This window comes from Plenodomus lingam (genome assembly GCF_022343315.1).
Source record: "Plenodomus lingam strain CAN1 chromosome Unknown scaffold_20, whole genome shotgun sequence".
NCBI lineage: Eukaryota > Fungi > Ascomycota > Dothideomycetes > Pleosporales > Leptosphaeriaceae > Plenodomus > Plenodomus lingam.
The window spans coordinates 1444852-1465671 of record NW_027093974.1 but is presented as its reverse complement, the minus strand read 5'-3'; the positions used below and the strand labels follow the sequence as shown (position 1 = coordinate 1465671).

At 52.0% G+C, this 20820-nt stretch overlaps 8 protein-coding genes across 8 annotated transcripts; 4 read left to right on the top strand and 4 right to left on the bottom strand.

Moving 5' to 3' along the window:
- Nucleotides 1-2010: 2010 nt before the first annotated feature.
- On the bottom strand, nt 2011-2909 carry IAQ61_011487 (uncharacterized protein). Its single transcript, XM_003843997.2, has 2 exons — nt 2513-2909; nt 2011-2334 (listed from the first exon to the last, which is right to left on the bottom strand). Exons 1-2 carry the CDS (start codon nt 2655-2657, stop codon nt 2108-2110), a joined length of 372 nt encoding a protein of 123 aa, XP_003844045.1. The 5' UTR covers nt 2658-2909; the 3' UTR covers nt 2011-2107.
- Nucleotides 2910-3126: 217 nt separating this feature from the next.
- IAQ61_011486 (uncharacterized protein) lies at nt 3127-7561 on the bottom strand. The gene is given in 10 exon segments (XM_066099220.1): nt 3127-4605; nt 4668-4789; nt 4842-5184; nt 5195-5309; nt 5321-5622; nt 5688-5786; nt 6091-6147; nt 6191-6320; nt 6678-6742; nt 7227-7561. 10 exon segments carry the CDS (start codon nt 7497-7499, stop codon nt 3394-3396), a joined length of 2718 nt encoding a protein of 905 aa, XP_065950739.1. The 5' UTR covers nt 7500-7561; the 3' UTR covers nt 3127-3393.
- A 756-nt stretch (nt 7562-8317) lies between these two features.
- On the bottom strand, nt 8318-9398 carry IAQ61_011485 (uncharacterized protein; the record flags this gene model as incomplete). The annotated part of the gene is made up of 2 exons (XM_003843995.2): nt 8318-9045; nt 9101-9398. 2 exons carry the CDS (start codon nt 9396-9398, stop codon nt 8318-8320), a joined length of 1026 nt encoding a protein of 341 aa, XP_003844043.2.
- Nucleotides 9399-9798: 400 nt separating this feature from the next.
- CLU1 (Intracellular distribution of mitochondria) lies at nt 9799-14629 on the bottom strand. Its single transcript, XM_003843994.2, has 4 exons — nt 14392-14629; nt 14173-14277; nt 14040-14095; nt 9799-13961 (listed from the first exon to the last, which is right to left on the bottom strand). The coding sequence occupies exons 1-4, from the start codon at nt 14423-14425 to the stop codon at nt 10212-10214; spliced, it is 3945 nt and encodes a 1314-aa protein (XP_003844042.2). The 5' UTR covers nt 14426-14629; the 3' UTR covers nt 9799-10211.
- A 187-nt stretch (nt 14630-14816) lies between these two features.
- On the top strand, nt 14817-15026 carry IAQ61_011483 (uncharacterized protein; the record flags this gene model as incomplete). Its single annotated transcript, XM_066099219.1, has 1 exon — nt 14817-15026. The coding sequence occupies one exon, from the start codon at nt 14817-14819 to the stop codon at nt 15024-15026; it is 210 nt and encodes a 69-aa protein (XP_065950738.1).
- A 31-nt stretch (nt 15027-15057) lies between these two features.
- On the top strand, nt 15058-15297 carry IAQ61_011482 (uncharacterized protein; the record flags this gene model as incomplete). Its single annotated transcript, XM_066099218.1, has 1 exon — nt 15058-15297. The coding sequence occupies one exon, from the start codon at nt 15058-15060 to the stop codon at nt 15295-15297; it is 240 nt and encodes a 79-aa protein (XP_065950737.1).
- Nucleotides 15298-15340: 43 nt separating this feature from the next.
- On the top strand, nt 15341-17464 carry IAQ61_011481 (uncharacterized protein; the record flags this gene model as incomplete). Its single annotated transcript, XM_003843993.2, has 2 exons — nt 15341-16654; nt 16713-17464. 2 exons carry the CDS (start codon nt 15341-15343, stop codon nt 17169-17171), a joined length of 1773 nt encoding a protein of 590 aa, XP_003844041.2. The 3' UTR covers nt 17172-17464.
- A 259-nt stretch (nt 17465-17723) lies between these two features.
- IAQ61_011480 (uncharacterized protein) lies at nt 17724-20683 on the top strand (the record flags this gene model as incomplete). The annotated part of the gene is made up of 2 exons (XM_066099217.1): nt 17724-20596; nt 20649-20683. Exons 1-2 carry the CDS (start codon nt 17785-17787, stop codon nt 20681-20683), a joined length of 2847 nt encoding a protein of 948 aa, XP_065950736.1. The 5' UTR covers nt 17724-17784.
- Nucleotides 20684-20820: the final 137 nt, after the last annotated feature.

The following is a 20820-nucleotide window of genomic DNA, read 5'->3' as shown; positions in this document are numbered from 1 at the left end:
CCTTATACTGACTACATGCCATGTACTTAGGGCATACAAACCAAGGATATGCGGGACTATGGCTTGCGTTGATTTGCATTACGTCGCATTTGTTTTAGTTCAGCTCACGTACGGTAAAAGTTGAATTGGTCTGGCCATACCAACTGTACCTCACCACCCAAGGTCAAAATCTCGGGCGACTGTTTGTTTCCCCTCGAAGGTGGCAAGCTCGCTAAATCATAGACAGGACAGGTAGACAGTTTAGTCTGTCCAAAGTCAACCTAAAGCCCATCTGCCTGACCCATGCCTGCAGAACTGTTCGGATTGGGCGAGCGTCTGGAATCTAAAAGGATAAAACAGATTGGAATGGCTTTAGATTGGTTGTTGAACATGGATGCGTAGAAGTTTGTAGAGGTACCGCGGAGTCGGAGTATGTGGAAACATTGTTTAGCCGAGTGGACTGGGGAATAGGTCTGTCAGCCTAGCTTTTACGTCGGTTAGGTTGTTTAACTTTACTCCCCGTCTTTTTATTATCCTCTGCATCGGTCGTGATACACGTGTGCTTACCATTTTAGTAACACATGCGCACGCTTTTCCCACCGCGGCAAACTTGTAGATTTTCCGAACCTTTCGAATTAGATATTGAATATTTTTTTCCAGTCCCCCATTTATCACAGGCTTGAGAATTGTTCTAGTAAAGCACGGTTTTCTTTGTGGAAGAGTCTGGATGCGGTGGGGGTGATGGAAGCGTTTTGTAGTTTCTCCTGTGGGCTCGATTGGGAAGGGTGAGTGGGGGGGTTATGTAGAGGCGAGGAAGGGGGATGGGAGAAAAGGAAGGAGGGAAGTATGGGGGGGAGTAGGGAAGTAGGAAGAAGGAAGGTAGGAAGAAGGAAGGTAGGAAGGAGAGAAGTAGGAAGGAGAGAAGTAGGAAGGAGAGAAGTAGGAAGGAGAGAAGTAGGAAGGAGAGAAGTAGGAAGGAGAGAAGTAGGAAGGAGAGAAGTAGGAAGGAGAGAAGTAGGAAGGAGAGAAGTAGGAAGGAGAGAAGTAGGAAGGAGAGAAGTAGGAAGGAGAGAAGTAGGAAGGAGAGAAGTAGGAAGGAGAGAAGTAGGAAGGAGAGAAGTAGGAAGGAGAGAAGTAGGAAGGAGAGAAGTAGGAAGGAGAGAAGTAGGAAGGAGAGAAGTAGGAAGGAGAGAAGTAGGAAGGAGAGAAGTAGGAAGGAGAGAAGTAGGAAGGAGAGAAGTAGGAAGGAGAGAAGTAGGAAGGAGAGAAGTAGGAAGGAGAGAAGTAGGAAGGAGAGAAGTAGGAAGGAGAGAAGTAGGAAGGAGAGAAGTAGGAAGGAGAGAAGTAGGAAGGAGAGAAGTAGGAAGGAGAGAAGTAGGAAGGAGAGAAGTAGGAAGGAGAGAAGTAGGAAGGAGAGAAGTAGGAAGGAGAGAAGTAGGAAGGAGAGAAGTAGGAAGGAGAGAAGTAGGAAGGAGAGAAGTAGGAAGGAGAGAAGTAGGAAGGAGAGAAGTAGGAAGGAGAGAAGTAGGAAGGAGAGAAGTAGGAAGGAGAGAAGTAGGAAGGAGAGAAGTAGGAAGGGATGACATATAACATACATGCCCACCTACATCTCCTCCGCCCACCTAAACAACCTCGCCATCCCACCGCGCTAATATAATACCATAGGCACAATACACTGTCGTCTACCATGCTCTCTCAATCTAAACGAACCCCCTAAAAGTAGCTTGCTAACGCCATTGTCGATTCTATCTATCCCTTTTTATAACGCCTCAAGACCGCGGAGACAGGACATAGTCGTGTAGGGGTATGTACGGTGCGAGAAGAAATGAAGGCTGTGCAATCACTGGACGGTTTTCTTCTATTCGGATCTTGGGTCTCGCTGGTCTGGGAAAGTGAGATGGGCGGGTGAGCGTGTCGTCAGTATATTCTGGCTTTATCCACTAGATTGAAGATTCCCAATTACATCCTTTCCTGTAGCGGCTGCACGATATCGTAGGCAACAAGATATAATCAAGGACCTTTTAATCCGACCAAAATATTGATGGAATATATGCCACATTTGCACGGATAATCATATCCATCATCATGCCCTGTGACCCTATCCCCAACCCTCTTCAAATCCCCCACACTACTCCAAATAAAACACCTCCTCCGTCTGCCCCCACCACCCAGGCCCGTCTTTACTCCCCATCGCCCCCTCGACAGGAGATTCCTGCATTCCATCCGTCATGCGCCACCACTCCTGCACCTTGGGGTTCGCAGCCATGCGCGCCATGTCTTGGTCGAAGGCGTGGCCGACGTATTTGAAGGAAGCGAAGAGGGTGGGGCGTGGGGTGAGGGAGAGGAAGATGGAGTCTGTTTTTTTGTTAGTTGGAGAGGGACTGGGGAGGGCGTGGGGAGGGGGCGTGGAAGGAGGGGTAGGGATGAAGTACAGGGTAGAGGGAGAAGTCGGGGGCAGGACATGTCTGTGGTGGGTATGTGTGTATGTATATATCAAGTACAAAAAGTCAGAAGTAAAACGCATTTCGCATACAATCTTTTATATTCGAATCCTTAATCTGCTCCAAGACCTCTGGCCAAACCGCTGCATGACACTTTTTATACTCATCGATGCATTCGGGCTTCAGGTAGATCCATTGGCCTATGCGGCGGGGTCCTTGGTTTGTCTTGGACGCCATACTGTGTAACTGTATCTTCAAACGAAATCCCGGGTGTTTCTTTGGATTGTTTCAGGTGGAAATTGCGCGGGAGAAGGTGGATGTGGGATGTGTGTGTGTGTTGAATTGGATGTTTGGTTTGGGAGGTCGTGGGCGTGGAGGGGGAGCTGTGAAGCTAGGGTAGGTGTCGGGGGGTTTTGTACCGAAGATTGCGGGTTGGGTCTGGACCGAGGGGTAGCGGTTATTGTGGGGTAGCCTGTGGGTTGGCAGATGGGTTTGTGTGTCTTGCAAAGATTTTTTGGGAGTGAGGGCGATGGGGATAGTGAGTGCTGAGTTACCGGGTGGTCGGTTGGTGTTGCTGGGAGAATTAACATACTTGATGATTGTGAGCTTGTCCTGATGTTGGTTGGGGATGGAGTAAGTTGGTAGTGTACAAAGCAGTATGTTGCCTATCTTCTTTTCTGTTTTGCTAAGGGTGCAGTCAAAATAAGGGGAAAAAGTAACAATTCAAGATATTCTGCACGGGAGAAACGTTTGCTGGAGTTGAAATTCACCAACAGCTCGCTGATGTGAGTATCACCTACACATTGATAGTACACTTCGTTTTCACAGGATTTGAAAACTGTCACACATACGACCTCCAACGAGTATACAGCAACAATAATCTCTTGCTCTTGGCTCTTCGCAAATATATACATCGAGCCGTGTGCTCATGACACATAACTGGAGTCAATACTCCACGACACATAGTACCCCTTTACACAAGGTACCTAAAGTCCTTCATCAACTTCTGGCCGTCCTCTACACTAATGCCCTCTGTCCTGGCCGTCTGTTCCGCCACGTCTCCGTGCACAACCCACGCGTCTGTGCCCTCATCCAGCCTCTTGTTCAACCTCACGAGGATGAGCTTGAAGATGTAGCATCCGACAATGGTGACACCAAACATGGCCGTAACCACACCATAGCTGTTCCTGTATCCATTGTCCTTCATGTTCCACACGTAACTGCCCGCAATGTTGCCAAGTTGCGAGAAAGCGTTGACCATGGCAATGGCGACGGCGCGCTTAGCAGGGGGACGAGGGAAGGACGACGAGATCCACGAGTAGAATACGATGAAACCGGCGTACGAGGATGCTTGGAGAAAGAGTGCAACGTAGCGGCCGGCCGTGTTGGAAGTACTCATGGAGATGACGAAGCCAACCAGACCACCGAAAATGGGGCCCACAATGTGCCAGAAACGTTCTTGTTGGCGATCGGCATGCCATGCGTTAATGATGGAGACAATACAAGCGAACGCCCACGGAGGAGCGGACATGAGAAGGGTGCCGATGCGGGAGAATCCGAGGGTTTGTGTTAGGGTGGGGAAAAAGGCGTTGAAGGAAAGACCAACGACGTAAGCAGTGAACGTCAACATCATGACATAGATCTTGGTATCCTTGACAGCCATGAAGAGACCGTCAAAGACTCCTTGTTCTTCCGAATCAGCGTCTACCTCACCAACGTCCTCGGTCATGCGGAGCACAGCTACTGCGCGCTCTTCTTCAGTGAAGCCGCGAGAGTTGTGAGGGAGATCGGGAAGAATGAAAGCTGCTGATATAGCAATGGCCATTGTGGCAGCCCCCTCTATCCAGTATAGCCATCTCCAAGCACGATGGCCAAGTACGCCCTCCATGTTTCCAAGGACAGCAGCTCCGACGAGGGAAGAGAAGGCGTTGGAGATGAGGTTACCGCAGAAGAGGAGGGCGTTGCGAAGGGTTAGTTCACGCTTGGTGTACCACTTGGAGAGAATAAGAAGCGCTCCGGGCAGGAAAGCAGCTTCGGTAAACCCGATGAAGAAGCGGATCGCGACCATGCCGGAGAAGTTTGTGACGATTCCGGACAAGGTTGAGATCATGCCCCATGCAAGCATAATGACGGCGATGTACAGTGACGGACGCGCGATTCGGTTGATGATGATATTCGATGGAACCTAGGGGTTGGGTGCATTAGCATCTTAATGCTTTCAAGTGGACACTGGTTCGTCATGCTTACCTGCATCAAGATGTATCCCACGTACAGGATACTCAAACAGGTCGCATACTGGGTGTTGTTGATACCGAGATCTTCTTGAAGACCACCAAGACGGGCAGAGGCAATGTTGTTACGATCGAGATCTGTCCATGAATTAGCTTGGTTTCTCGCCGTCTGTCACTGAGGTAGACATACAGTTCATGATGTAGATCAAGATGAACAAACTACACCGCAAATCCAACTTGAATTTTAACTTCTTCTCGACCTCAGCCCTTCTCTCAGGACTCATGTTCGCCGCGAGCCCAACACCATGGTGGCGTTCCTCAACCTGGGCCTTATTATCGAGCGCGCCATCCTTTGTGTCGTTGAAGTTCGCCATGACGTCGAACAGGAACTTGGTCTCCCACAACAACGAACGTGTGAGGAAAAGAGAAAGGACCCAAGGGATTTCGAGCCAACAGTCGGGGGTGAGCAAGCGCCTCTTATAAGGCAGACGGGGCCCATGTCCCTGGATTGATTTCGCAAAGCCGGATACCACCTACACATACTCCACAACATGCGGGCGCTCCATAATCCAGGGAGTCGATTGGAGCCGCACGTATAGTAGCATGCGGCCATCCAACCCCACGCGCGCCCGGCAATACTGTTACATCACTTGCTGAACTGCTTCTCACACGGTCCCTGCGCCAGCCAAGCAATGCAATTTTTTCACTTCCAATGGCGCGTTGGGAGCCAAGCAGGCGCGCCGCACGACGGTTAGGGAAAGGCGATCGTCGGCGAGATTTGACCATAGTGCTTCTGTAGCTTCCCCGCAGTCCATCCGCGATGCCGCATAAGGCAACGAGGCCGTCAATGAAGAGGCTGCCGAGCGGCTTGGCCCGGGGTTTGACGTGCGCAGGTTGCACGGCGAAGAAGTCTTGCGTCGACGGCAATCATATCGGCCATGCTTGCCGACTTGTAGAGTGATGGCAGGCCACTGGTGGTTGGTAGCGTAGCCGATGAAGCATGTCTATCAATCGATGTTACCATGCTTCTACTTACCGTACCGGTGCCTAGGGACTTGACTGTGTAAGGCATATACCCGACGTTACGGATTTGCCTTTGGGGATCTGACGGAAATTGGTTGGAGTTCTGGCCGTACTGTAATACCAGGATTAGGTACACGGTAGTAAGAGTAGATTCTTCTTGGTTGATCGATACAAGATGGGAGGTGACGAGATGAGGACCTTTGTTCCTGCACTTACCTAGCTACCGTACTGGTATGGTACCGGTATCCGATGCCGATGTCCGATGAGCCATCCCAAACGGTACCAATACCGGTACCGTATCCTCCCCCTTCGCATCTCACAGGCTTTGAGCCACACTCATCACACACCCCAGATAGCACTATGGATTATGCTCTTACACTACCTGAAAATCTCCCCGCAATACATAGAAAACGTACCTTCACAAATGCACGCCATGTAGCCATCGTAAAGCCGCAGCCTTCGCCTTCACGGCCCTACAATACGACAGTCTTAGCAACCCGGACACCAAAGGCTGACCTTGGCCCACAAGCTTCCGCCTCTACGCCGCGGTAGAACATCGGCCGACTTTTCATCAGATGTCCTCAGCTCCCATGATTCGTTCACGCAGACAAGCTTGGGAAACCATGCCCCACGCCGAGTACTGGCACTGTGGAGTCGAGGGAATTTCGCCCGCTCATGTGAGGTGTACTTTGCCGTCTACACGGACGGGAGTCATGCGCGCGTCGAGAATTGGGAAATGGTGGAGATGGACATGGCCGTCGAGGCGGCCTGGAGGACGTGTGCACAGTTCAATTGGAGGCGTGCACGACGGTTTGTATGTTTCAGGATTTACGTTATGGGTAGGCTGCGAGATGGAGATTTGCGTCGTTGTGACGATGGTCTTTGGCGAAGCACAAGGATTTCCGCTCTACTTGGATATTCTCTGATACTTTCCCGTCCTAACAACCACCATATACCGGTACATGCAATGTCTGGTTCTCGCGCTCAGCAAAATCTCACACACCAAGCCTCTCCCGCAACGCCGCGCCCAACAAACTTCTCCAAGCACAGCGATCCCGTACGGCTCATCTACGGGGAAACATATCCTACTTCCTAAACCCCGGACGCTAAACTAGCCTGGAGGTGGCGTTTTTGCTGGGCAACAACTGCCCATTCTCCAGCTTCGCCGTCTTCTGCGTGGTGGGTGGCCAGGATGGTCAAACGAAAAGCTGACGTGAAGTTGTCACGAGCCAAACGACGGGGATACCACATCTATGAAAAGTTCCTTTTCTCCATTCTCAAATACTTGCCGTGTTCAAAAAGACAAGACTACATGCCATCCGTGAACTTTGTAAGTGGATAAGCTGAAGCCTACACAGGCTTACCAAGCGCGCCGTGATCCTACATAGACACCCTAGACACGACTCGCCTTTACTGTGTAAAAAACAAACCCCCGAACCAAGGCTCCATGTGCATTAGGAGTAGGCACGGCACGGTAGATATCTTAGCACATCCCAATCTTCTAGACCCTTCAAAGCGTCTTCTACTACCTGCATATGCACACAACACACACAAGTGCAGTATCGTACCATGCATGCTCCCACGCGCAGGACACAGCCCGAGATGCCATGTTTCCGGGGAAACATGGACCCCAGTACCTGGGATTTCCGAGCTGGGCCCCTGGGCCCGACTGACTGACTAGGTACTGTGCCGTGGTGGAGACGTGCTGCGTATATTTTTTTCTGCCCCTCCTCCTCCGTCCCCTTGGGTGCGGCGGGCCAAGAAAAGAGAGAGAGAGAGAGCGCAAGACCGGATCCATTGCGAAGCCGACCCGGTGCGGTGGCATGGAATCAGCGTCCAGGTATGTTGTTTCTGGGGTTTGGAAATCGAGGGGGATGTGGGGTCGAACTAGGTACCTATACCGCAGCATACAATACATACAGTACTTAACGCTCCTCCATGCCCCCCGTGCTCTCCTGCCAATGTACCGGTATATCAGTCATCGCCCTCACTAGCCAGCAGAATGTGGTAGGTAATTTGCATACATTCGCAGGGACAACATGATAATTACATGTGCGGACAGGTCGTCGCATGATCTCCAAAAAAAAAAGGTTCTCGGCTGTGAAAGTGTAAACACGGCACGACATGTCACGTGTATCCCTGTTGTCCTTGTCGTTATGGAACGGTGATGGAGGGATGGCTCGAGTTCACGACAGGAAAGCTGCAGTGAATCCATCCATCACTAAGGAAAATTGATTCTACTGTTAGTCGTAGAAAGAGATCAGGGAGATGAGAGCTGAAAGGAGAGAGAGAGAAAAGAAAGGAAAACTGTGAACTTGCTGTCGAAATTCAAAACTTCTCATGCTTGATAGATCTGCAAAAGTGGCAGGACTTGGTATCGGAGGGCGACCATTTCGCCCTCCCCATACTCAGCCATGTGGGACAAACAAAACCCCTTCCCCACCCTCAAAGAAAACGCCCAGGTTGGATAAACAGCCGAAAAATTGCATGCATTCTCTCCCATCTTCTTCTCCCATCTTGTCCAGGCTCATTTTTACCGAATCTTTGATTGAGGGATTGCGTTTTCCTATTCTTGGAGAAAAGCTCACATACGCACACATATTTGCTCTTGCTGGCAATATTCCACAACAAAAATGCCCTTCCTTACAATGGCTCGTAATCCGCACTCGTATCTCCAATCCAGCCAAACCACAATGCAATCACGGTATTCGCCATCACCCACAGGCCTGCGTACCCCGCCGCGCCATAGATGTCAGTGCCGTTGAGCGTCATGGCCTTCTGCACCGTCGTGCCAAAGACGAATGCGTTCAGGATCAAGGTCTGGATGATGAGTGTGCGAGTCCTGCGATCAAAGTACCAGACATTGTGTTTGACAGTCTGGGGAAGCGTGGCAACCGCTGCATCGAACTTTTCGGTGGGCGACTCAGCTCCCTTCGGTGGCTCGGCTGCAATCGAGGGGTTGAGCAGGAATTCTTTGACGGCGAAGCCGAGGGCGAAGACCTTGGCGGCAGCAGACACAGGGGTCTCGAGGTACGAGTATTCGACTGATATGACATCGAAGTAGCGGATGAGGAATGCATTGAGGACACCGGTCTTGAGACCAGCCCAGAGTGCGACCACGTAAACCCCGGTGGCTAGGATTGCACTGGAGACTTGCACCTGCACGCTGTTGAGTAGGTAACGGTTGTGCAGCGGCGCATCCCTCTTGTGGACGATTGAGCGTGGGCGAAGCAGATAGGTTGGGATGGCAAAGGAGAGGACGTCGATATTGAGGTGTGCTGCTACCGTGACCGTCGAGATTTCGTAATAGGTGCTGAGGAGGTAAAAGTATGGTGCCTGGGTGAGGACGGTGAGCGCGGCTACGTCGAGAACTTTGGGAGATTCCGAGTTAGCTATGATGCATTCATTGGCTCATATCCTCCTTACAGTCATAGTTCAGATACCAAGTCATCCAGACGGTGACGACGCGCATCAGACCGCGTGCTGGTGCCGAGTAGACGGAGAGAACATCTTCTTCCACCGTCGGGATTTTGCTGATGGCTCCGAGCTCTGGTTCCAGGTAATTCTGCGTGTATTCTCGCAGTAACGCGTTGATGCCCATGTTCAGTACGACGAGCATGGGGAAGCGTAGGGCGGACGGCAGACGCGACCGTTGCGTCCGAGTGTGTGTGGGAGAGACGACAGCCGGCGCCTCGCGCTCGATGATGGTAGGTGGCGGCGCCATTGCGCGTATCTCTGTGTCTGTGTCTGTGTCTATCTCTCTCTCTCTCTCTCTCTATATATGTGTGTGTGTGTGGCCAGGGATGAGGGTGGGGGATGGAAAACTGAAGAGCAGCAAAGGCAGATAGATGGTGGACAAGTGGAGACGGGGGATTGCGCGCGCTTCGCGTGGTAAGTGGGAATCTGTGTTGTGGCTGATGTTATGATCTGCGTCATAGCGGTCGGCCCACTAAACATTGCTTTGCCTGGCCCTCCCTATTCGCTTTGCTAGGCTAGGCGTCTAAGAATAAGAACAACCACAACAACATCCACAAAGACCTGGGCTACTCTAATATTCAAACTCTCCGAATATAGGCACACAGGACTTGATTGTATACCGTTCCAATTCAATTACTGAGTGAAGAGTCGCTTTTTTTGCCTAATATGTTACCTTACATCTACAGTCATTTCATCCATGATAGTTAATCCCAAGAAGCCGGCCTTGATATGCCCATCATCATCCCCCTTTCCTCTTTCTACCCATCCGACCCCCAGAAAAGATGCCCATGTACCCCAATCATGATGACTTTGTAACGGGCCAGAAACTCCAGATAAGCAAGCCTTACCCACTACCCATCCTACAAAGGCTAGGACGGATACAAATGCAGAAAAAAAAGCGAAAAGAGGTAGTGTGGGAGTAATGGAAAAATTTCAACAGATCGGGACGTATCGTACGTCAACTTCACCCACGGCAACCCTTGGCGTGAGGGCATCTGCAGGTACTCATCTACTGCCATCGCACGACGTCAGGCTAAACACAGAGGCAAGAAGTCGTCTCTTAGGTCCTCTTCCTAGGGTTGGTCTGCGTTCGCTTCTTGGAAGGCGTCTTTTGCGAATCACCCTCGATGTACTTGAGCAGATCCTCAATCTTGCGCTGATCCACGCGGCTGGCCCCAGTACGCTGACCACCAGCAGCAGCGGCAGCATCACTAGCCGACGGTGTGGGGGCCGCCGGCCGGAGTGGGTTGCGACCGGTGAGTTGAATACGTCGGATACGGCCCTTTGCCAAATCGTTCAGCTGCTTGGCTTGACTGACTGCACTTTGCGTAAGCTGTTCGAGCCAGCTCTCCGCTTCCTTGGTGTTGCGATCCTCGGCACCCAATACCTCCTTGAAAATGTTGTACGACTCGCGCATACGGTTGACAGCGCCACGCATGTCTTTGTCAAGAGCAAGCGACTGAGCAGTCTGGAACAGCAGGGTAGCAGTGTTGATCGAGTTCTTGCCAGAGACCTCCTCGCAAATGGCAAGAGATGCCTCAAACCAGATGCGGGATTCGTGGTATTGCTTCATCGCCTGCAACATGACGGCCGCGTTGTTGAGCGTGGTGATGGAGTCAGGGTGATCGCCTCCGTAGATGATCTTCCACAGCTCAAGCGCGTGACGCACATAGGCAAGCGCAGCCTTGGTGTTCCCCGAGGCGTGCTCGAATAGTCCCAGGTTGAGGTAGGCAAGCACGGTGTCGGCATGGTCGAGACCGAGTGTGCGCTCCGAGACGATAACCGCCTTGTGGGCAAGCTCGAGAGCTGAAGCCTTGTCGTCTAAATTGTAAAGCAGGTTGGATAGAGTATGGTATGCACGTGCTACCTCTGGGTGCAATACCCCATAGATCTGCTCATGAAGCTGGAGAGACTCGAGGAGCAGCTCCTGCCCGAGCTCTTTTTGATCTTGAGCAACAGACATGCGACCGGCCTCCAAAGCCTCCTCCGCGAGCAAACTCTTTGGCGAAGCCTCCTTGATGACAGGGACAATGTTCAAAACATCATCTGCGTGAAATGTCTGCTCTGGTAGGTTGACAGCAGGGCTCTCGGCACGAGGGGGCGAAGGGTTCTTGTTCTTCTTCTTCTTCGACGATGCCGTGTGACCGTTCGTCTGAGGAGCAGCGGGAGCCTTGGCTGCGGCGCCGTTGGCATAGGCCTCCTTGGTAAAGGCATACTGCTTGCTCTCCAACTGCAGACCCAGCTTGAGGGACACTTCGCGAAGGAGCTGCAGCTGCTTGCCAGGCTCGATCCAGGACTTTCCGAGATCGTATCGGTACCGCAGTGCAACCTGTGCCAAGACTTCCTCCTTCAAGCTCTCGGGATTGAGCTTCTCGAAACTGAAGTCGGCCTCGGGGTACATGGCCTTTAGGCTAGTCTCACTTTCAGCAACGGGCTTAGCATTGACCTCAGCGCCGAGAAGGCAGTTCAGAAGGTGAGCGGCAGCAGCCGCTGCAAAGGGTGCAGGAACGTTGCGCAACTTGGAGTTGGCAAAGTGCTTGAAGCCACGCGCAATCATCTCTTGGATCACCAGGCGCTTCAAGGCTTGTAGACGCGGGTCAGGCTTATCAGCCAGCTCAGCCATCTTTCCAAGGTAGCGGATATTCACTCCGCGCTTGTGGAGAAGCGTGCTCAATGACTGGCCATCCATGGGGAAGCCGACTTCGCCTTCCTTGAGCTCCTGGATCAGGCGAGGAATGACCTCAGACAAGAGGTGCTCGCAGGCTGCGCGGACCTCAGCCTCATCCTGGGCCCATTCCTTCTTGTCTTCCTCTGACTGAGGGGTTTGTCCAGAGAAAACGTCTGGATTGAGAGCGAAAGAGAAACCAGAGATGTCAACGCGTTCCTGTTCTGGATCCTCTTCATCTGCCTTCTTCTCTTTGGCGGCTTTCTTGTCTGCAGCCTTCTTCTCCGCCTTGAGCGCCTTTTTGGATTTGGGCTTCGGCTCGGCGTCAGAGTCTTCCTCCGATTCCTCCTCTTCGGATTCTTCTTCTGATTCATCGGAACTCTCCTCTTCCGACGAGCTTTCTTCCTTATCCTCAGCCTTCTTGGCAGAAGCAGTCTCCTCTTTCTTGACAGTCTTCTTAGCTAGTTCGTTCTTGACGTATTCACGCAGCTTGAGGCGACCATAAGACTCAACGAGCTCTGGGCGGAGGGTTGCCATGCGATGTGGGTAGTCCTTGTCTTTCGGCTTAGTCTCGCCATCTTTGCTTGGTTCGCTCCAGTACGCCTCGATCCATGAGACGTCCAGAGGTGTCAAGCGGTAAAGATCTAGGGCGTACCGCCTGCCGTCCGTCCCAATGAGACCCTTGGTTTCCACACTGCCTTCAAGCTCATGGCGAACATTGTCTTTATCCCACACAGGATGCTTCTTGACGCGGAGCGCCTTTGAAAGCTGCTCAAACAAGGGAACGAAAGACTTGTCGTCTGCAACAATCTCCTTGCCCTCAACGGCACCATAGTCAATCTGGTGCTCTCCAGGGTCCCTCTGCTTGAAGATACCAGGAACAATACTTTGACCCACGATGCGCTTGCCAAGGTAGTCCACAACAACGGTCCCAGATGTGAAAAGGTTCGGAATGTCGAGGTTGTTAACGGCGCGTACACCGACGACATCTTTACCGACAGCAACACGGGCCGCCTCGTCACCCCCTTCGGTGCCGAAAGTACCCACACCATCAGCACCAAATGAGTAAAAGATGTTGTTGTATACGAAGATCTGTGCATCCTTGGCTTCTGTGGGGTTCAAGGGTGCAATCTCTCCGCGAGCTACCAGCATGGCACCACGCGTCGCTGCATCGTTATAGTCAGCGAACAGCTTAGATGTAAGCCGCTCGCGGAAGACACGGTCATGCACAGCCTCTTTGGGCATTTCCCGGGTAGACTGGAATTCCTCGTTCCAGTCGCGCAGCGTCTCGGTGTTCTCCACACCCGAGATGAGATAACTCTCTTGCGTCCGTGCGAGATCTGGCTGATGTGTGGTGAGCGAGGAGTTGGGCGCAGGCACCAACCAAGGGTTCGCTGGAATGGCATTCGACAGTGCAAAAATAGTGAGCAGCTCCTTCTTCGCATTGTGTTCGAGCAATTGCTGGAAAGAGGCACGGAACGAGGGGGAAAGTTCCTCAAGAAGGGTGAGTAGCGAGTGGGCCTGCTTGGCTTTGGGTGCCTGTCGTGGAGAGGGGTCAAAGCTGGCATTGGAAGACTTGTTCACGTAGAAGCCGGATACGTGACTGGTGATGTGATGTTGCTCGTTCTCGTTGGTCGTGACTACGAGATACAACAGGTGACCCTTGGATCTCAGGTGATAGGGCGGGGGATTCCATGGCGACACAGCAATAGACTTGATCGTCTTTGGCGGGGCCTCCTGTGCTGGTGGTAGGAGGTTTTTGACGTCTCCTGAGGACTTGAAGTCGTAATCTGCCAAGGGCGACTGCTCCGGGCCATCCTCCTTTGGCTTTCCAGCCTGGTCGAGTCCAATGGTGTCGTGCAGCGACAGGCCAGCCATGATTCCGTGCAGCGCATCCGTGCGGTCACCCGCAGCGCCAATGAGTTCCCGCACACGAATGACGTGTAACCTGGCTTCTTTCTCTGTGTATGGATCCTCCACCAAGGTCAATGTCGAATCAGCCTTGAGTCCTGGAACCTCGGACAGCTCGACGTAATCGTTGATACGCTGCTTCTCATGTTCGAGATGGAAGCACGAGTACTGGAAGGTGTGCGGCATCTCGATGATGGATTGGCGAAGGTCCTGCACCTGCTCGGCCGTTGAGATCTAAGTGGTGTGAGTTTGACTCTTTGAGAATTGAAAAAAAAAGTAGTATGAAGAAAAGTTTGACTTGGGTAGACGGACCGTCATTTGCATCTCGAAAGGCTCATGTGGGAGCTTGATGGTGATCTGGAAGATATCTAGACTGCCATTAGCTTTTCTCTCGTCTTCAATGGGGCATCTGCATCTGCATCTGCATCTACAGAAGTGCACATACTGTCTGGCTGCTGGCCATTCACACCATCGCCATCTACCTCCCCCTCTGCCTGCGCGACCTCTCCATGGCTTTCCTGCTCTTTGGAGGGAGTCTTTGCGACTTCGGCTGGACCATTGACGTTAGCCATCAGGTCTCACAGAATGTTGACGTTGAGCGGTGCAATTATGTCACCTGTAAAAAGTGTCGTGTGTGGGTGGGTGCACGCTGCGGGCCACTCACCGGACTTGGAAGCGTCATGATCGCTAGCGGCCATGATTGCGCGAGAGAATGGCAGCAAATTTTACCTCTCCAAGAACAGACGGCTGCACGAGGACGAGACAGAGGCCTTGCGGGGGGATGAATGGTATGTACAAGAAAGGCGCATTAGTCTACAGATGGGCGGGTACAAAAAAAAACCCCCACTGGCCGAGGGTAGTAGGTAGCTCGGCGTGAAAAAGCTGCTCCGACATAGGTTGACTACCTTACCCTATGTTCTCCAAAATATTTTCTGAGCCCTCTCTGAGCCGCCGCCGCCGCCGCCGGGATGAACCGCTAACCTCTCTACCCGGCTTACCAGGTAGGCACATAGATTTGGGTACTTGGGTACTTGGGTACTTTATATCGTTGCTAGGTACCTGTACATGTACCCATGCATCCATGTCCCAATGTACTTGTCAGCCTTCCTCTTTACCCCGCGCAGCCCTGCCATTTCAGGTTCGCTCATCAAACCTCCACCAGGCTCGCATCTCGACGCTGTCTATCATGAACTCACCAGCGCGACTTCGAGCGAACAACCCAACCAGCTCGCTCACGAGTCACAATCACACGATGCCGCTCTCCTGCCGTGGGGCTTGGCCACACCCATTGATGTTTGAGCTGAGCTAACTACCCTAACTGCCATGTACCATGGTGCCCGCTTGGCCAGTGCGCGTCAATGGACAAGCCCTCGCCAGCGGTGTCTTAACAGAGCCTGCGCGCGCAATAGCCCCTCTTGCACTTCTCCTCGTTCTCCTCTCCGTTTCATCCGTCTATCTCTCTTTGGCGCCGGTCGGTCTATCCAATTTCTGCTTCTCCATTGTCCTGTCCTTTCCAGCCCTGTCGCACGGGGCTCTTGACACGTGTGGTCCCGCGCGACAGGTAAAGTAACTTTGGCTGAGCTGTGATCGCACCTCGCCCCCCCTAGGCCATAATGTTAATGATACGACCCCTCCTCAAGACTTCAATTGTGCGCGCACGTGCTGCCTTGCGATTCCAACACCCACATTCCTTCTTCTCTCGGGCTCAGCAGGCTGGCCCTGTCCATTCATGTACACTTTCCTTTGTGCGCTCCCTCAGTGGTCAATCGGGCCCTCCTGCCCCTGGAAACGATGCGCCAAACCCAATCGATGATGCTACTGAAAAGGCCATTGAAGAGGAAGAGGAGCGTCAGGCGAACAAGGAAAAGTGGAAGAGCACAGCGTGGAAGATGTTCGAGTCTGCTGCTACTACCGGAGCCAGCATATTCATCCTAGCATGCGTAGGCATTGGCTATACAAAGTACTACAAGTGGAACGTCATCGAGAAGATGGAAAATGCCTTTCGTGAGGGTGATCCTGTCTTGGAGCTTGCAGCGACTGGAAAGGAAATTCCTCGTGAGCCGACGCGGCTGGAGGCTACCAAAGGCATGCTGGAAGAGGACAAGAACTACGATCGATGGATACCACGTGATGAACAGGAGAAGATTGACAAAATCGTCTGGGGCGAGACTAAGGGCCGCTACCACCTTTTGCTTGGCGAGAAGGGAACTGGGAAGACGTCCATGCTCATCGATGCCATGGACAAGATCAATGGCGAAGGCTGCTCCATGATGGAGGCACATGCCGACCTGGAGGTTTTCCGCATCCGCTTAGGACGCTGTCTAGATTTCGAGTTCCACGAAGACAACATTGGCTCACTATTCTCCATCCGAGGTCCTCGCGACGCAGGTGCCATCCTAGATATTGAGCGCGCATTCAACAAATTGGAAAAGGTGGCACTGAAACGGCGTGCCACCATCGGTAGACCGCTGATCCTCATCATCAATTCTGCACATCTCATCCGGGATGATGAAGATGGCCGGGACCTCCTCGAGCTCATCCAGCAACGTGCAGAACAATGGGCAGCCTCAAACCTTGCAACCGTCATTATCAACTCCGACAAGTACTGGGTCTTCGAACGTCTAAAGCAGTACGCAACGCGTATGGAAGTTCACCAAATTAAGGATCTGACCAAGGACCGGGCAATGCAAGCCCTTCGAAACTACCGAATGAAGTACCACGGTGAGATTACTGAAACCAGTGTGTTGGAGGAGGTCTACGATAAGATAGGCGGTCGTCTGACCTTCCTCAATCGCGTTGCAAAGTCAGATGATATGCTCGCCAAATGTGATCACATTTGCGAAATGGAGAAGATCTGGTTCCTGAACAACTGCGCCATCCTCGGCGAAGAAATGGACGACGATGTCATGGACCAGCAAAAATATGCCGTACGTTACCAAACCCGTCTATAAATCTCGCCAAAATAGCATCGCTAATGTATACCAGTCAACAGCCATGGTCCTAGCAAACGCCCTCTACAAACGTTTCCAAGAAATGGATGTTACCTACAATGAACAAGTCGGCCACATACTCCCCGCCTTCCCCCTACATCGAGCCCGCTTCATCATGACCCGCTCAGACTTCATCCGCAAGCACCATGACCTCTCCATCTTCTCGATTGACTCGCACGCCATGGTCCGCGCCGACAGTGTGCCCATGCAGCGCGCCTTCAATGAAATCTGCGCCGAGCCAGGCTTTGAAGAGTTTCTCGAGGCAACACTGGATCGAATCAGTTCGATTGAGAGTTTGGGTCGCACCAAGGAGTTGACATTCAAGGATCTCTGGGAGGGCGGCAAGTACAGGATTACGACGAAGGATGCTAAAGGAGATGTAAATGGGAGCTTGGAAGTGGAGACTGTGGAGGGGAAGAAGGAGGATGGGAACGACAAGGACGAGGATGATTGAGTGGGTTGAGTTTGACTATCTTTGGCATGTGTCTGCGAAGTAATGCAGGTCATGGCTGGTGAAATGCGAAATGCGGGGCTGTTGGGTTGTACGATATGAATACCTTTTTTTTGGGTGGCTCTTTTGTTTCTTCTCGGCGCCGGACATGTTGGCTCGCTGTGAAGGTGCTTATACCCATCCTGTTTCCGTTGTCTTTTCCTCAATTTCTTTTGTTATATCGAGCGAGGTGGTGCTGGTGTGAAACTTCCTAGATTAGTTAGCTGGCGAACTGAGTCGGTGTCTTTTTTCTTGTACATTTCATGATCTTGGATAAGTATGCGCTCTGCTCAAGATTGTACCGATTTTTATAATAAGATTGTTGCTCGAATGATCTTCAAAGGACACAATGGCAATTGAAATTCGATTCTAGTGTTGGTAGGGTGCGCTGGGAGAGAGAGATCTACGTGTCGTTGATGTTACGAAAGGGTGGAGCGGACTCCCGAGATGAGTCTTGGCAATTGACGTAGCGAATGTCGCATGGGGGAGTGTCCTCTTCGAGCTTCAACTTTCCGCCAGCACCACAATGACCGCGCGTGTCTTCTGGTGGTGATAAAAGGAACCACACTTAAACATAATGGCATCTCTGCAACAGCTGCAAGGACTTTCGGGTCCTCATTGCGTGCTGCTTGCTGTACACTATGCGACTGAGTCGAATATCAATGCCCTTCGCGTCGTGACAGCACTACGGGCGGCCGAACTACCGTTGGAACTTGTTCTCAGAATCCTTTTGACATATCTCCCTGAAGAGACGGACCCCTCATCCTACTATGAATACCTCAATGAGCTTGGTACAGAGTCGCGGACGCCTGGCAACGACCCTCCTACGACTTTAGACGTCTCGGCAGTTGACCAATTGTCCAATTCACGAGCGAGAAAGAGAAGACGCACATTGGAGCTTTTGACGGTGGCACATCCTCTCTACAGTACAGAAACTGAGCTGGATCTTCTTAGCCATTTCCTCATACACCGAGCACATCGTATCGACACCCAGACTGGCCTTCTTGATCTTGTCCCACAACTCATAGTGCCTTTCCTCGACCACTCCGAATACATACGAGCGTGGTTCATCTCTACTGTCCTCCCGCTGCTTCGCCTGAGCTACGAATACTACCCGCAGAATACCACGTCCTCGCTTGACGACTTCGCCAGACTACACGGAAATCGCGCAATCGACTATCAACTCGCCAACGCACGCAATTCAAGCGCAGCAAATATACAGAATGTGGCAAGAGACTTGAAGGGCGTGGTGGCTCCGTGGATGTGCGGAGCCAATGACCGCAAGAGACGGAAACTTACGGGTGATGAGCGGAGAGCCTCTGTATCACAGGAGCTATCTCATGAGCCAGATGACTGGGATTGCCTGTTTCAATGGATATTACATGCCTCGAAAGAACACCTCAGTCTGGTGACAGCTGCACTGAGCGATTGGGATGGGCCTGAGGACATGGACCTTGGTGGTTATGAAGAGGGACGAGACTACGTTGACGACGAGCAACAACGTCTGCTGGAGATCAAATACGCGCAAACAATTCTTGCCTGCCTTTACCTTGTGGACAAGGATGATAACAACACATTACAGACCGCGCACTCACTTCTGAAAAGGATATGCGAGCTCCTCAACTACGACCCTCCGCCAGACCTGACCATCAGCCCTGAAAACCTACCGACCTATGACCTCAAATCTCCATTCTTGCAAGACTGCACGACATCTCTGCTCCGAGAGGAGCGCCTACTGGATCTGGAAAACACCGTTACAAAACCGACCCGAGACTCTGTTCGCGTCCTCGAACTCGTTTTGTTTTCGTCATGCGTCTTATCGACTCTACAGCACCCGTTGTCGCTACGAGAAGTTGCCAAGATGTCACTCCGAGATGATCATCCAGAGCAGTTCTCGCTACTACAAAAGATACTGCACACGGTCACAAGCGGATCGAAAAAGGACAGTGATCAGTGGACAAGTATCAGGTCAAAGTTGCTTTGGCTATGGAGTTGGGGCTCAGAGAAACGTGACGGCGATCGCTTCGCTCAAGGTATCTTGGGCATGATCGAGCGCAGGACAATCGAGATTGAGGTCTTGAAGTCCATTATCGAGAGTGGACACTACTCTCTTGCTGTCCAGCTTTATGTGCGGCCTAAATTTGGAGAGCAACCACTGCTAGCGTCTGATGTTGAGCAAGTCGTGCTATCGTCAGCAATGCATCATTACGATAATTCCAGTAATGGCAACCGTACAAGGGGTGGCGTAAAACGCGCAGCCGATATCGTCGCCGCCTTTACTCCGCACTTCTCGACATCGTCGCGATTTCAACGAATGCACGCTTTGCTCGCTGCCACTCACGCAATTTCGTATTACTCTTTGATCCTCCAGCACGGGGTCCCATTTCAGCCTGTCAATATTAGAGTCAGTCCCAACCCCTTATCGCTCATAAGGAAGCTTTTGTTACAGAATCTAGGGAGCTATACAAAGCTGGACGATCTCATCTCCATAGGTCAAAACCTGGTGGTTGCCATGCCTGCCACGATAATAGATGAAGATCAAGACGCAAACCAGATGAGTGCAGAAATCATGGAAAGAAAAAAGGCGACTGCAGCACGTCGCGTTACCGGGATGGCAATCGAGGCTGCTTTGGAGGAGGGCGACTTTGAAACGGCCTACTCCTATGTTGTCAACCGACTTACACCGATTGCACCGTCACCAAGCCCCTTTCCATCCTCTCAAAAGTTCTCGTTCGGCTCAGTTGACTCTGAAGAGCCCGAGGATGATGCGGAAGATGTAGCATGGCGAGCTGCATTACGAGCAGGGCGCTATAGCTCGTCCAACACTAGCTCATGGACACCAGCTGGGAACACAGCACGTCCCGATCTTCGTAGATTGGAGCAGCGTATGGAGCTGCTATCACAGGCCCTACTTCTAGCGCCACCAAGACATCTCGAAGAAGTGCTCGGGGTCTGGCAGGAATGCGAAGCTGAAATGATGGAGTTGCTTGCACAAGAAACAGAAGCAGAGGAGCGATTCAACGATGCAGCAGATCGGAAACTACCCGGTGCCTTCAATATGGAAACGATCACTGTGCAGCCTCGTCGTGAAGTCGGTCGTGGCGCAGTTGAGGAATCGCCCATGGGACTGTTCGATGTTGCTCGAGGAGCAGCAGCCGCATTCTCCAAGACTGCGTTCCCCCTTCGAGGGAGTACACAACCAGCGACTGAGTCTCAGCCAAGACAGAGTGTTGGTGGATCGAGTCGTGTCAGCCTGGAATTGAGTGACTCGGGTAGCATGGCAGGGCACGATGACAGAGTGAGAAAGCGAGATATGGTCGCTAGTGCTGCCACAGGGGCTTTAGCCACTGGTAGCGGAGCTCTGGCTTCTGGTCTCGGCTGGGTGCTAGGTGCGTAGGATGCTCTCTGTTTCTCCCATCACATATACTAACAGCCATGTAGGCGCGAAGCCGGTCGCAGAGCGAGACCAGAACTAAGCTCGCATCACATGGTCAAAAGTCTGTATGCTTTGATCCAACTATTATTGCAGATATACACGTACGTCCTGCATCACTCTGTCTGTAATCGGAACACATTGCCCATCATTGCCATCTTGCCCGTTTCGACCGCCCAT